Source organism: Suncus etruscus, chromosome X (genome assembly GCF_024139225.1).
Source record: "Suncus etruscus isolate mSunEtr1 chromosome X, mSunEtr1.pri.cur, whole genome shotgun sequence".
NCBI lineage: Eukaryota > Metazoa > Chordata > Mammalia > Eulipotyphla > Soricidae > Suncus > Suncus etruscus.
This window is the reverse complement of record NC_064868.1, coordinates 96,312,320-96,326,634: the sequence shown is the minus strand read 5'-3', so window position 1 is coordinate 96,326,634 and position 14,315 is coordinate 96,312,320. Positions and strand designations below refer to the sequence as shown.

Below are 14,315 nucleotides of genomic sequence, written 5' to 3'. Positions count from 1 at the left end.
TGTTTCTAGATTATGGCTATTGTAAGCTGCAATGCATCTCCATATTGTTTTCCAACAAACCCTCTAATTTAAATCTGGGAATACTCATTCATTACATATGGAAATGTCATTCATTTCAAAAATGTTCTTATAATTAGATTTCTATGAATTTGACCAAGGCATTTTTTTTAAATGCAGGGAATCAAACCCAGGGACTTACACAAACAAGGCAAGTACTCTACTGATAAACCACATCTGAGCAGAAGACAATTTTTGCTGTTTGTCCAAGATAAAGATCCTACTCCAAGGTTAATGTTTCACTCTGTAATTAGGTCACTTATAGGTGTCTATAAAATAACTATATGAAACTGGTAGCTCAATTTAGAATTTGAAAATAAACTGATTTTGTTCTCAGGACCTCAGTGTGAAAAAGAAAATGAGGAAATTTAACATTTATATCCTTTTTGACCAAGATAGTCATTGGCTGAGTCAAGACTGACCCTGGACAAATATTCCTAAATGCTACAGGTTCAAGAAGCTTTTTATCTTAATCAGACCTCTCACTCTTCTCCTCAAATCCTACTACTGAGAAAGCTCTCTACACAAGGAACAATGCTACAACAAGATGCAAAGTAGTATTTATTTTAATTGATTTGTATTTGATACTTTCTTATTTTAATAGTAAAACCAATATTATTATTTTAAACATGCAGTGCTGCTGCTACTCCATGCCCATATAAAACCTTGCTTTGGGAATCTAGCTTAGATTTAGTAACTCTTTCTTTCCTTTTTCTACTATTCTGAGTCAGGGCTCTTTTTTGTTATTATTGTTTTGATTAATGGGAAAATGTAGCTTAAGCTATTTCCTCTTTTTTTTTTGGTTTTTGGGCCACACCTAGCTGAGCTCAGGGTTACTCTTGGATCTGTGCTCAGAAATTGCTCCTGGCAATCTTGGGGTACCATATGGCATGCTGGGAATCCAATCCAGGTCCATACTGGGTCGGCTGTGTGCAAGGCAAATGCCCTACCACTGTGCTATCTCTCCGGCCCTATTTTCTCATTTCTGAATCTATGAAGTTGTCCTGACCTGACCCAATCATACAGAGGAAGAGATTCAAGAGTCACAATATATTTTGCTGCTGTGGCTTGATGGTTTTTCTGAAGCAATCAGATGAGTATTTCTGATGCAGGAATATATAAGAAGAACATAAAATGCAAGTTTTGTTGGTGAATTCATTGTTCTCCACAATGGATCAAGATGGATCAAGACTGAAGCATGGGGAAAGGATTACAAATGTTTATTCTCTGAAATATTAGAGAGGAAGTTAATTTGTTCTACATATATCAAGTGGGGTGGATTTGATATCAGTGCTGGCGGTAACTCTTCAGTTGCTATGGTAACGAGAGAGGAAAGAACAGCTCAAAACAGTCAGAATTTCAGTGTCATCTAAAAGAGCCAATGCTTTAGGAGGAAATTACAAGAAAACCCTCTCTGGAGGTCCCAACTTGACAGGTTTTCAGTTGTCATGAAGGGGTATAGGAGGGAGTCTTTATGCTTAATGCCCATTTCTTTAGCAGTGCCTGTACTGCTGCTAGTGTCAAAACAGAAGAGACAAACATTAGGAACTGACAGTCAAGTCTACTTCCCAAGCTCCAAACTGATGTTAAGTGATACACAAAGTTCATAGTGCCTCCCTTATAGCCTGTCAACAGGTGCTTTCCATCAGGATTTATGCTGATAACACACATCTACAATTCCAAATCCTCACATTGACTAAGGGCAGTGCTGCACTGCATGGTTCTATTTGGCATGACATGGATGACTGAATAAAGCTGGTTGTGATTGTAGAACAACCACTAATTTCTCCCCAGTAGATGCCACTAGTATGGGAATATAATGATCACATTTTTTCTAGCTTGTCAACTAATATTTAATTATATTTTTGACTTGTGAGGCAGGAGATATGCAAGCTTAAATTATTAACATGTTCTGTCTATTTATTTAGGATAATCATCATTTTTTATAGTTTTCTGGGGATTTAGCCTTGGCCTCAGTAGAGCTGGAAACTAGTTACCAACATCCTGAGGTTTTATGTTTAACCAGAACTCAGGCCCTGAAGATTCTAGGGGTTAGAGGCCAGCGTTGATTTCTGTCTGGATTTTTATGTGATCTTGAGGAAGTTATTTCCTTTGCCATCATCTTCAATATCCTTATTACAAAGTGGGTGTAGCTTATGAGGGAATATTGAAATTAAAATTATATAATAGATGTAAAGTTATGTTGAAAAAATCCTGTATAGATCAAGGCTATTAAAATTCACTGGATATTGAAGGTCCAAGATTCTTTTTTTTTTAATTACAAGATTTTTGAAAGTGTACACTGGGAGAAGGAAATGTTTTAGCCCAGTTCTGGTCCACAATCCATTGATAGGTGTGTTATTTCTACCTTCCTTGGAATTTGCTTGCCAAGTTTGAGGAAACACAGAACTAATAACAGGGTTTGAGAAGTATAAAGTATGTGACAATTAAAGTGATAAAATCTGTCAAAAATAACTGTGATTCCCTACATATACATACATAAACATGTGTATCTATACATGCCCCATATTTTACTTTAATTTTTTGTTTTTTGTTTTTGGGTCACACCTGGCGGTGCTCAGGGGTTACTCCTGGCTGTCTGCTCAGATATAGCTCCTGGCAGGCACGGGGGACCATATGGGACACCGGGATTTGAACCAACCACCGCTGTGCTATCTCTCTGGGCCCCATTTTACTTTAATTTTTTTAAGAAAATAGGGCTGACACATGGCAGGGGAAATGTTTTCCAATTTGTAGGCACTTCCTCAATGGTGGGGGTGAATTTTGCTAAATGCAGCTTTTGAGGTTATATTGTACATGGAACATTTTAGGATAAACGTAATTTTCACGTCTAGAGTACTAAGCACTATAGTAGTGAGCATTATAAGAGGAGTCTACCCTATGTAGTATCATTCACCATGTCTTGTGCAGCGAAGTTCCTTTCCTGAAAGGAAACTGGCAGCATGGGCATTATGATATAATGGTAACATAACTTGAATTGAAAAAGAAGAAAAAAAATAGTAGTAATTTGCAAAAACAGACTCAATGAGCAGGGCCTGTAGCAAAAATCTATGGTGTGCAGGTACCTATTTCAGTGGTCTTTATGGTCATAAGATTTAGATCTTAGTAGCAGACTTAATGAAAAGGAAATGGATAACTTGGAGTATTTTGTCAAGGCATTGTCATAATAAGCACTGTATTTGGAATCTAATATAATAGAGCACTGAATTGCGAAATTTGGGTGTCCAACTTATATTTCCAGGTACCTCTGTGGACAAAGAAGTTGAAGAGTTATTTTATACATAATAAAATAAAGGCATGAAAATATACTGATAGTGAGCACTGCAGTGGGAGTCCCTGTCTTCCAATCATATTCTGCACCTGATTCTGTAGGTAAAAATACTAGAACATTATTATAGGCCTTTATAGTGAGAGGTTGATTGAACACCATCAATCTATACAGCTTTTTGTGTTGTTGCAGCTTTCTTTGTAGTATAAAAGAGAGTAGGGGCTTTGTGGGAAATGGGTACTCTTATAAGTTCCCTACATGTATTATATCTCTTAATCCTTACAATAACCCAGTGAAGTCAGCACTGTTATCATCTCACACTTCCCTTTTTTTTTAGAAAAGGAAAATTAGGCTTAGAGGCCAGTTTGGGAATTTCCTATGGTCATTTAACTATAACTAGTAGAACCAGTATTTGAATTCTGGTCTAATGTTTTTTCAGAGCCAGTCCCTATAACCTTCAGGCACTAAATTGCTGTCTCTAGATTCTGGATGGATGGGTCCACTTATATCTTACCTAGAGCTATGGATCCATGCTCTTTCTAGAGTGCAGTCACCAGGAGGCACTGCATCTTGTTCTGTTAATTAATGCTAGGAGTGAAATATTTTTGCAGAAACTTAAATCATGGTCGTAGTTCCTCCTGAATACCCCTCAACCCTTTTCATTGGTAGGTTAATGATAGAGATGTTTGGAATGCCTATGCTTGACAGTTTGTTTTACTCCCACACATAAAATATGAGACAAACTGAAGATTCTATGGACTCTCAAGAGTGCTGTGGTGGAATGAGTAGGAAAAGGGGTAGCTGGAATACAGCAATTAAGGGACTGTTCTTTGTAGTTATACTGTCTGGTTCTTTTCTAAGCTTCCTCACTTCCTGGCTATTGTTTCAACTCTATGAACCCTATTTTCATATCTGTAAATATGACACCAGTGCCACCTACTCTGCTGAGGTTGGGAAAACTTCAGATAAAGTATGATACATGTTAATCAGAGGGCATGTTAGCTTCTCTCTCTGAACTCAGATTCTTCAAGCAGAAGGAAAGTGGTCCAAGCAAGAAACATTATACACAGGATCACAAAGCACTGAGGAAGGAACCTAGAAGTCCTTCATAAGCCTTTTCTGTCTAGGAGTTCTTACTGGATATTCATGAGAGCTTGTCCTTTACTAGAATATTCATGAAAAGTTCATAGAAGATCATGAGGCTATGCCTCTGCCTGCCAAGAGACACCCAGATTTTCTTCCCTTGGTGAAATATTTCAAGGCCCTCATCATTTCCTAGTCTGAAATTCTTCCTAACCTCTGACTCTTTTCCCTTTAGCCCAAATTCAAACCTTTTATTTTCAATCCTCCCACAAATTGACCCCTTCAGCATATCCTGCAGATCCCACCTCCAGAAGCAATCAATGGCTCTGTAATTAGTCAGAATGGAGTCCTTGTGGAAAGTGCTTTAATCTCTCAAATCATGGCTCAGCAGTTTATGAGTTGCATGCTCTTTAATTGATTTAGTAAATTCTCTGATCCTTGGTTTCCATGGATGTTGGGAAAAGGAGAGGCTTGTTTACTGCTGGTGGAAATGTCAGCTGGTTCAGCCTTTTGGGAAAACAATATGGACACTTTTCAAAAAATTAGTAATTGTACTTCGATATGACCCTATAATTATAGTTCTTGGCATCTAACTAAAAGCCCCAAAACACTCTTCAGAAAAGACATCTGTGCTTCTATGTTCTTTGCAGCATTATTCTCAACAGCTAAAATCTGGAAATAATCCAGGTGTTCCAGAACTGATGACTGGCTTAAAAAAAGACACTATGATACATGTACACAACAAACTACTTGGCTGTAAGAAAATATGAAATCAGGCATTTTGCTGCTATGGCATGTAACTGGAGAGGATCATTCTGAGTGAAGTTAGTCAGAAAACAAGACCAGAAAACAAAATGATTGTTCCCATAGGCAGTATATAATGTAACTAAATAAGAAACAACAAATGAAGGAAATAGAGACAGAGAACTGGACTTAAGTAGGACTCAGACCACAGGGGAGGGAAGGGGAGAGGGGAACGAGAGAAGGACACTGAAATAACAGCAAAAAGAGTGGTCACTGTGGGAAATAGTATCCAGCTGGAAAGTGTCAAGCATGAAACTATCAATAACAGTGTTGCAAACCACAATGCCTGCCTTATAAAGCACCTCCCATATAGCAGGTGGTCGGTGGGGTGGCAGAGGGGAGGGAAACTGGGGGTATTGGTGGAGAGAAGTTGACACTGGTAATGGGATTGGTCTTGGAGCATTTTATACCTGAAACTTAGTCATAAATAACTTTAAATTTGGGTTCCATAAAAAACTGAATAAATAATTTGGATTTGGGGGATACAACCAGAAATGCTCCTGGTTCTGCACTCAGGAATTATTCCTAGCAGTGCTCAGGGGAACATATAGGATGTAGGCGATTAAATTGGGGTCATCCAGGTGCAAATCAAGTGCTCTACCTGCTATACTGTCTCACTAGCCCTGCCCACAAATGCCACAGAGACTGGCACACATCACAAAGAATATGAACAATCAGTGCTGGAGGTGATGTGGAGAAAAAGGAACTCTCATTCACTGCTGGTGGGAATGTCATCTAGTCCAGACTTTATGGAAAACAATATGGAGATTCCTCAAAAGAACTGGAAATTGAGCTCCCATATGTTCCAGCTCTACCATTCCCAGAAATATACCCTAGGAACACAAACACACAATCAAAAATGTCTTCTGCACACTTATATTTATTGTAACGCTATAATAGTCAGAATCTGGAAACAACCCAGATGCCCAACAACAGATGAATGGCTAAAGAAACTGTGATACATTACACAACAGAATATTATGTATGTTGCCATCAGGAAAAATGAAGTAATGAAAGTTTTCTATACATGAATGGACATGGAAACTATTATGCTGAGTGAAATAAATCAGAGGGAGAGAGATAGATACAGAATAGTCTCACTCATTTATGGGATTTAAGAAAAATAAAAGACATTGTGGTACTAATACTCAGAAACAATAGAGATGAGGGATGGAAAGACCAGCCATGATATGAAGCTTACCACACAGAGTGGTGAGAGCAGTTAGAGAAATAACTACACTAACAACTATCACGACAATGGTAGTGAGTGAGAGTAGAAAAATGCCTATCTGGAATACAGACAGGCGGTGGAGACAAGGGAGATGAGGGACATTGGTGATGGGAAGGTTGCACTGATGAAGGTTTTTTTTTTAATAACTGAAATCCAACTACAAACATGTTTTCAATCATAGTGCTTAAATAAAGATATTATATAAATAAAATAAAATACAAGCAAAAGTAGAGCCGAATGTAATGAATAAAAATTAAATTAAATTAAATATTTTAAATAAAAAGTTTTCTCATCTGTGGAAATGAGGCTAGCAACCATACTTATATCTTGATACACAACATAAAAATTAAATAAGTTAATATGTGTAAAGTGTTAGCCAAGTGATTGGAGCATTTGGTGTGTGTGTGAGTTCTGTGTGTAAGTGTGTGTGTGTGTGTGTGTGTGTGTGTGCACACAGGCTTATCTGGTGCCAGGGATGGAGCCAAGGTCCTCCATGTGCAGGGCATGTGCTATAACACACACCCATATTTCTGTCCCTGGAAACATGTTTTAAAAATAACATATTTATTTAAAAGTCTCAGTTTCCCTAACTTATTCATCCTTTATGGTACTAATGTTAAAAGGGTTAATATATGTAAAATTCTTAGCTCTACTGACAGTACATAGTAAGAATTCAATAATCACTATTTACATATAATCCTCTTAGTAACCCTGGTGCCTAGTCTCTGAATGGAGAAAGCCCCTTCTTCCACCTCACAGGTATTACCACCTCCTACCCACCCTCAGTTATGTCTGTGTAGTTATTTCATGGACATTTGTCTAATTTTCTTACCCATCCCCTGTTGTGATTGGTGGGCTTAGTTCTCAGTGTTCACTCAGTACAGAAACTTGGGTACAAATACCTTGCTAACTTTTCTTTCTGTCATTGATATATGGACATAGTCACCGTTGCATACCTTCTAGGATTGTTGTCATAATAGTACCAAAGGAACTCATAAGTGTAACATGAGTACCAAGCGCCTGACAGAGCGTTGTAGCGACGACCACTTATTAAGCACTCCCTCTTTGCCAGAATTTTGTACCTGGACTTGTGTTCATGCACAGAGGTTGCTACAAGCTTTGCCAGCTGGGAGCAAACCAAAAATGCAATAAGAAACACCAGGCCTCTGACAGGTCAGAACAGTGAACTCCGGCCACCTAACAACCACGTTTGGGAGGAGGACTGGCAACCATTTTACAACAGGGACCTGGGGCTGAAAGGAGACCAACCGATTAACTGCTCACTAGATAACCACACAGGTACAGTTGGGGAGAGAGGGGAGAGGTGGGCTTGATAACACTGGGGTAGGGGAGGAGGTTTTCCTTGACCTGAGATAGGGGAGAATAGGCGACTATTTTAATGTGCAATGTCTGTGTATGTGTGTGCATATGTGTGTGTGATATATAACAAGGAAATACCAAAGTGGTAGTGAAAGGGCAAAGAATAGAGAGCTAACCTTGACACCCGAGAGAAATGGGCCTATCGATAGAGTCAGCATATGGCAGAGATGAGATTTGGACCGTGAGACATCTACCTCAACGTTCTTAATCCTAATGCTTGGCACAGAGTAGGTGCTCAATAAATATTCCCTTAATGAAGGAATTGCTGCTGCCTCTTTCTGGTAATATTTCTCCTCCCATCTCTTCAAAGCTAAGCCTCACATTAACTGATAGCCCCTCTCTTTTGAGGTGAGGTTAGGTAAGGAAGACAGTGAGAAAATAGAGAGCACTGACACCGACCAGTTACCATAGAACTAGTGGAAGTACCCTGAGTTTCACACAGATTTTTTTCTCTTGAATTACCCAAGCATAAGCATTGCTATAATTTACCCTTCATCTATGAGAAACTGGTCCAGAAAGGTTACAGAATTTACTCAGCGTCACACAATTATTAAACAGTTGAGTCAAGATTTAAACATGAAAGTTGCTACCAGAACTGGATACACCTATTAACAAAGTATTCAATACTCATCTCTGATTGGTCAGAACAATGAATACCAATCACTTAGTAACTATGTGCGGGGAAGTGGATCGGAAGCCATTTCAGGGTATGAAACTAGAAAAATGAGGCAAAATATCTGCCACTAGACCCTAGCCTGTTTGCAGAAAGATGGAAGAAAGGAGGGAAAGTTGTAGATGTTCTTTCTGGGCTTAGAATTACTGCTCAAAGGATTTCTAAGGTACTTAAGTCACTGGGATTTATAAATTTGTAATTTTATGTGATATAGTACCTTAATCCAAGGATATTGAGGTTCCGAGCTTTTAAACCTGTAGTCTAGTGCAAGAAAGCACTCAAGCTATTTTTGAACTATGAAATGTTTGGAACCTTATAAGACTCAAAACAAGGATTATTAAAGAAAACACTGAACACATAGAAATATTAATCCTCCATTGATTATAAATTTTAGCTTAATCTGTGGGACGTTGAAGTGCCATACAGATGAGTGTGGGGAGTGTACATTTACACGGAAGATGAGGAGAGTGTGGAATTCTGAATCCCCATTGTGACTTCTTCCAGGGCACCTCCATATTTATTTGGTTTATATACTGAGCTACTATATTCAATTCAGAAGCAGGGTGTTCATGCTAGACCAGACAAAAAGAAGTTTTGAAACATCTGTCCTAGGGAAAAGGAATTTGGAAACTTTAAAGAGTGAGTTAGGAAGACACATTTGGTCTGTTTTACTTTTTACAAATTAATGAGGACAAATATTTGCAAAAATACTTTTTCTTTGATGGGAAGCCATCAAAGAGTGCTTAGACAATCTGGTGGCCATGACACAAATTAATCATTACTTTATAAGAACAGTTATTAGATGACTCTAGCCTATAGGCATATTTTTGTTATAAAATAAAATAAACTAATTTATAAGAACGTTATTTCTATGACTACTACCATATCAGATTATGTTCCTATGTGTTAGGGGCAATTCTACATTCTTTACAGATATTATCTTATTTAATACTCTAAACAATATACTTAAAGGAAAGATCCATTATTAGTCTCACTTTATAGATGAGAAGATTGGAACTCAGAGTAGGTAAATATTTTCTCCAAGGTTAGAAATGATAGATTTCACTTAATTTTACTGATAGAAACAGAAGGGACTAAAGATTGAAGTGGTCAAAGTTCATCTATCTGCCCGGCAGTGTTATGTTAAAGAACAAGGTTCAATTGTGTCCAACAGATGGCACTAATGTGTGAGTTTGGCTGTCCTGCTCAAGGCTGAGTCCAAGTCTGGAAACAAAAAAAGATTTGTAATTCACATTGGTCACAATAAAAATTATTTAAAAAAAAACTTGTGTAAGGGCTTCTGAGTAGTTTGAGCCCCTTTGAGGGAAAAAAGAAAGATGACCATTATTTTGCTTCTGGATCAGATGACACTACTCTATCCTGTTTGTAACACAACAGAGTTATGGAAAAGTCAATAGGCAGAGGCACAGAGGTAGCTCTATCAATACCTGCTTTAAAAATATCCTTTAAAAATATTTTTTCTCCAGCATTTCCTGGCCATCTTCTTTTGTCAGGTAGTGTTCTATTTTATATAGACATATAGACAATTTGAACACAATTTACATCTTACTCTACAGATGTGGAGTAGATGCTATAGTACAGAAGATACTGAATAAATGGGGATACCCAAAATGGACTTGGAGCTTGGTGAAAGTTTCTCATAGGAAAGGTATCTGTGCTAGTCAGACTCATTGGATGAATGGAAGTTTATCATCAAGCACATAGAAAGTAAAAAGGGATTTCAGAAAGAGGTGTAAAGCCAGAGGGGTTTTAGAAAGCATGATACATTCAAGAACAGGCAGTGTAGACTTCCAGTACTGAAATATGAATCTGAAGAGATAAATTAGAAACAGGCCATTATATGCCCCAGATAAGAAGTTAATTGTGCTTTCTTTTTTTTTTGTAAATGTGATTCCAATCATTGAGGCAATTAAGAATTATGATAAGGGCACAGCCTTATCTGTTCTTTTAGGTAGTGTGAGGGATTGCAAAAGGACATGCTGGAGGCAAAAAAATTGAGTCAGGAATAGGCATAAGTATCTAAACTACATCATAGAAATAAAGGGAATTAAGAAAGCTATCAATTATATCACTTAATTATTAATTAAAGGGAATTAGGTTTTAGTATCCCCCAGGTTCATTCCCTTCTTGCACATAAAAATCTCCAAGGCTCAACTAAAGCTGCATTTCTCTATCCCTCCTTAATCCCCATCACAACTTCCAGCCTCCAGTCTTCCATTTGAGAGACTTTTTGCTTCCTTTTCAAACTGTTTTTGAAGTTTAATCAAGCCTGATTACATCCCATGAAGAAAGATCTGTTTACTGACCTCAGGTAGAGCAATGATTTGGCCTTGAGCTCTCTCTGACTCTGCTCCTGGCTTCATAACATGGGAAGAGTTCAGTTAAGAAATCAGCACAGTTCCAGGAAAAGGTCAAATACCATAGTTTATTTTTCTCCTGATTTATCTCCTGCCAACATACAGACCCCCAATGAATAGCAGAGAAATAAAGTAGAAGAGAGGTCCCCAACTCAAGGGGATTCTCTAGAAACCCCTTCCCTTCCTACAAGGCTTATCATAAAGTTATGCCAGTTTAGTTTGGATATATTTCAGTATTGTTGAAGATAAACTCGAAATTCCATGAGAGAGGACTATGTAGCTACTTGGAAAATTGGGGTATGTAAAAAGACCCCAAAGAGTAACTGTTCTCTATATGAACATGATCTATCATGATCTGCTTCTCTCTGACTTTATGAAGCAGGTCTTATTTTCCTTAGTGTTCTTCTGACCCTCCCACTGTCTCAAAAAGAGCAGCCTACTCCATGAGATGCCAAATACCAGTTAGGTATAGCTAGGGTGAGCTGGGCAACTCGGAAACTCTGCTTTCAATCCTGAGAGCTGGGCCTAAAGATATTTGGCTAATAAGTGTTCTGGAACATTTTCAGACATACAGAAGCCCTAGCAGATAAATAATAGCTCAGTTTGGACAAGGCAGGTGAATATGTTGGGGATTTGTGTGGTGATGACTGTTGGACCTTAACACCTCCTTCTGGGCCTTTTTATCTGCATCCTCTTTCACTTCATCATGTTCTTCCTTCTCGTCCTCATCTTCTTCTCTGTCTAAGTCTTCATACAGATTGATTGTTGCCTGGACAGGGAAGTTCTGCAGTAAAATCTCACCATATCCGTACAGGTAGTCAAATGAGTGTGATTTAGGCCAGAAAAGCCTGTAGATAAAAAAGAGACATGTCATTAACTTAGAAGACTCTACACATAGCCAAGCTGAAAGCCCACCATCAAACTCCTCTCTACAGCAATTGAAATGAGAGGAAAGCCAAAAGAAGAAAGAACTTCTGTAATGTTACAAAATAATTCAGGGCAGCAAGGTAATAGCTGGTGCTACTGCTGTGGGGGGGGGAGAGGGCCCCTGTCCCAGTAGCTATCAACTCCATGACCAATAGTAAAAGACTTCTGTCTATAAATACACCCACAATAGCAAAAGATTCTGGCTAAAAATTCTCCATTTCAGAGTCCTTTAACTTTACTGAAATTTCTGTCACTGGTCCACCCAGAAGGGATGGGAAGGGACCCACATTTATAGAGATCATAGACCCTGATTCCAGGGAAGGTAACCTTGGCTAGGTTCCTTATCCTCACTGGGCTACCATTTTCTGGTTAATGGAAAAGGTGTCATTACATTGCCTCCCTCCTCCTGAATCACAGTGGAGCTGGGAAAATTTAGAAAAATCAATGGACCTAAGTTAAGTGTTGAACTTGATTCCAGAATCTTACCTGACAGGGTGATGGAACTCGGAGCTAGCCTTGGTGACCTCAGCACATGTTGCCCCACTGATGGTCTGTCCAAAGCAAAAGGTAGCATATCTTAAAGTCCATAACCAGAATACTGTTCCCACTATGTCAGGAGTCAAAATTCTGCAGGAAAAATGACCTAGAAGAGACCTAAGTTATCTGTGGGGTCCTGGCCCCACCCCCAGCCAAGGAAATTGTTCTGGTAGTAGTTTAAAAAACAAGTGGACAGAGTCCTAGAGCTTGTTTGCTTTTCTGGCCTTGTTCTAACACTTGGTTGGAAATGGTCCAGGGGACAGAGTTCTCCCAGAGCAGCAAAGCTTCAGGGGAAGGAGTGGGGGAAAAGCCGTGTGCCAAGATTCAAATGTCAACTCTAGTAAAGAGTAGCTGTAGGTCTGTCTGAATCCTTTCACTAAATTGGACCCTCAAGATTCTTCATCATTCAAACTGCCACTGAAAGGGTCTACCATCTTACAACCATTGTGAGAATAAAATGCCAGTTAGGCATTTAAAACGCCTTCCCAGGTTTATTGCCTGAAGTAAGATCATATGCCCTCGGGGAAAAGACCTGTTCTACAGAACTGAACGTAACAGCATGCACACTTTGAACAGGGGCTCAAACTCACCAAATCCATTAGTGTCCTCACCTGCTTTAATGTGTCATTTGTAGAGGACAGCCAGGGTCTCCAAAGACCTCTAGAACAAACAGCAGAGAGCCATTGGTAGAAGAGACTGAAGTATTGACTGCCTGAGATAACAAAAGACTCCTCCAGAGAACTGGGTTTTTGTGCCATCTCCTTCAGGAAGCTTTGCCAAAGGACCCTGAGCCCAGGTGAGGACAGGTGCCCTTCCTTTCTACTTTAACAATGTTATCATAGCTCTTATCAGCCCTATTTTGTAATTGTCTTATTTATTTGCCTTTGAGCTTCTTAAGGGCAGCTTTGTGTTTGATCAGATCTGCAGCCTACAATGACTGCCATTGAGCAGATTTTCAGTAAATGCTTGTGCACTGCTAAATATTTAGAGGAATTAACCAGGGTTGGGTGGGAAATATCTGGCCTCCCAGAGTCTTTCTATCTTCTAAGGCTGCAGAGAGGAACAGTCCAGTACTTTTTTCATGAAAAATCCCATTGCTCTTCCAGCAGACTTCCATGGAAGCAGATGGAAAACTTGAGAAATGACCCCTTCCTGAGGACTTCTTAATGATTTCACAGCCGATTTTGGGGCTCAGGGAGAGAAGGGTGTTAAGTGTAGAGTTCGTGACTGTCTCTCTTATGCTTCTTTAAACTAAAAGATATGGGCCATGAGGCTATTTGGTTGCCTTCAGCTTTGGTAGCATCTATCATCATCAATTCCACTTTGACCATCTCAACCAGATGCTCTTAACTTGTTTTTAAACACAGTATTAACTTTATTTAACAAAAACTTACCATAGATCAATGTGTAACCTAGAAAACATTTCAGCCACTGCTCTGTTTGGCCTAGAAATTAGTGAGAGGAAAGTGCATTGAATTGAGAGGAGTTGTTGCTTAGGGCTGTAAAAATTTGCCATTTTCCTTCTCAGAGAACAGAGCCCTTGGATTGTTCCGGTGCCTCATTTTTTTAAGGAACACAAATATCATGAGTTCATGTTGTTGAAGGTCAAGTTTGACTTACCTCCCATTCTTATCCCCTTCTTGTCCAGAGGTGAGAAACAGTGAGATATTGGAAAGGCCAGGGAGTTCCATGGGGGCTGGAGCTGGGCCTGGGCCACGGGCAGCAGCATCAGGAACAGCATGTTTCATCCTAAAGGTATCAAGGCTGTGGGGGCTCCTAGTTCTCAGAAACTCCTGCATGCTTAAGAACTTTCCTGGTAGACCCGTTTATAAAGGTCTGCCTAGACTCATAAATTATTCAGAAAAATTCAGGGCTGAAGGTACCTAGAGGAGGGCTAAGGAATAAATATTTAAGAAGGGGACTTGGGGAGGGAGACTAGGGTTCCTGGGTGTGAAA

General features: G+C 39.1%; 3 protein-coding genes across 4 annotated transcripts in view; 1 reads left to right on the top strand and 2 right to left on the bottom strand.

Moving 5' to 3' along the window:
• Nucleotides 1-14,315, bottom strand: part of VAMP7 (vesicle associated membrane protein 7) — a 1,102,798-nt gene that overhangs the window by 635,716 nt on the left and 452,767 nt on the right. The gene's annotated exons all lie outside the window — the stretch shown is intronic.
• Nucleotides 7,658-14,315, top strand: part of CLDN2 (claudin 2) — a 28,625-nt gene continuing 21,967 nt past the window's right edge. Inside the window, exon 1 of one of the 2 annotated variants that reach the window (XM_049766696.1) lies at nt 7,658-7,763. The gene's annotated coding sequence lies outside the window, so the exon portion shown is untranslated. Of the gene's footprint in view, nt 7,764-13,025; nt 13,156-14,315 lie in introns of those variants that run through there. The other variant, XM_049766694.1, reaches the window with a different exon arrangement.
• Nucleotides 9,675-14,158, bottom strand: RIPPLY1 (ripply transcriptional repressor 1). The gene is given in 7 exon segments (XM_049767437.1): nt 9,675-9,741; nt 11,552-11,743; nt 12,309-12,373; nt 12,950-13,081; nt 13,084-13,213; nt 13,754-13,804; nt 13,980-14,158. Coding segments are annotated over 7 exon segments (816 nt in total).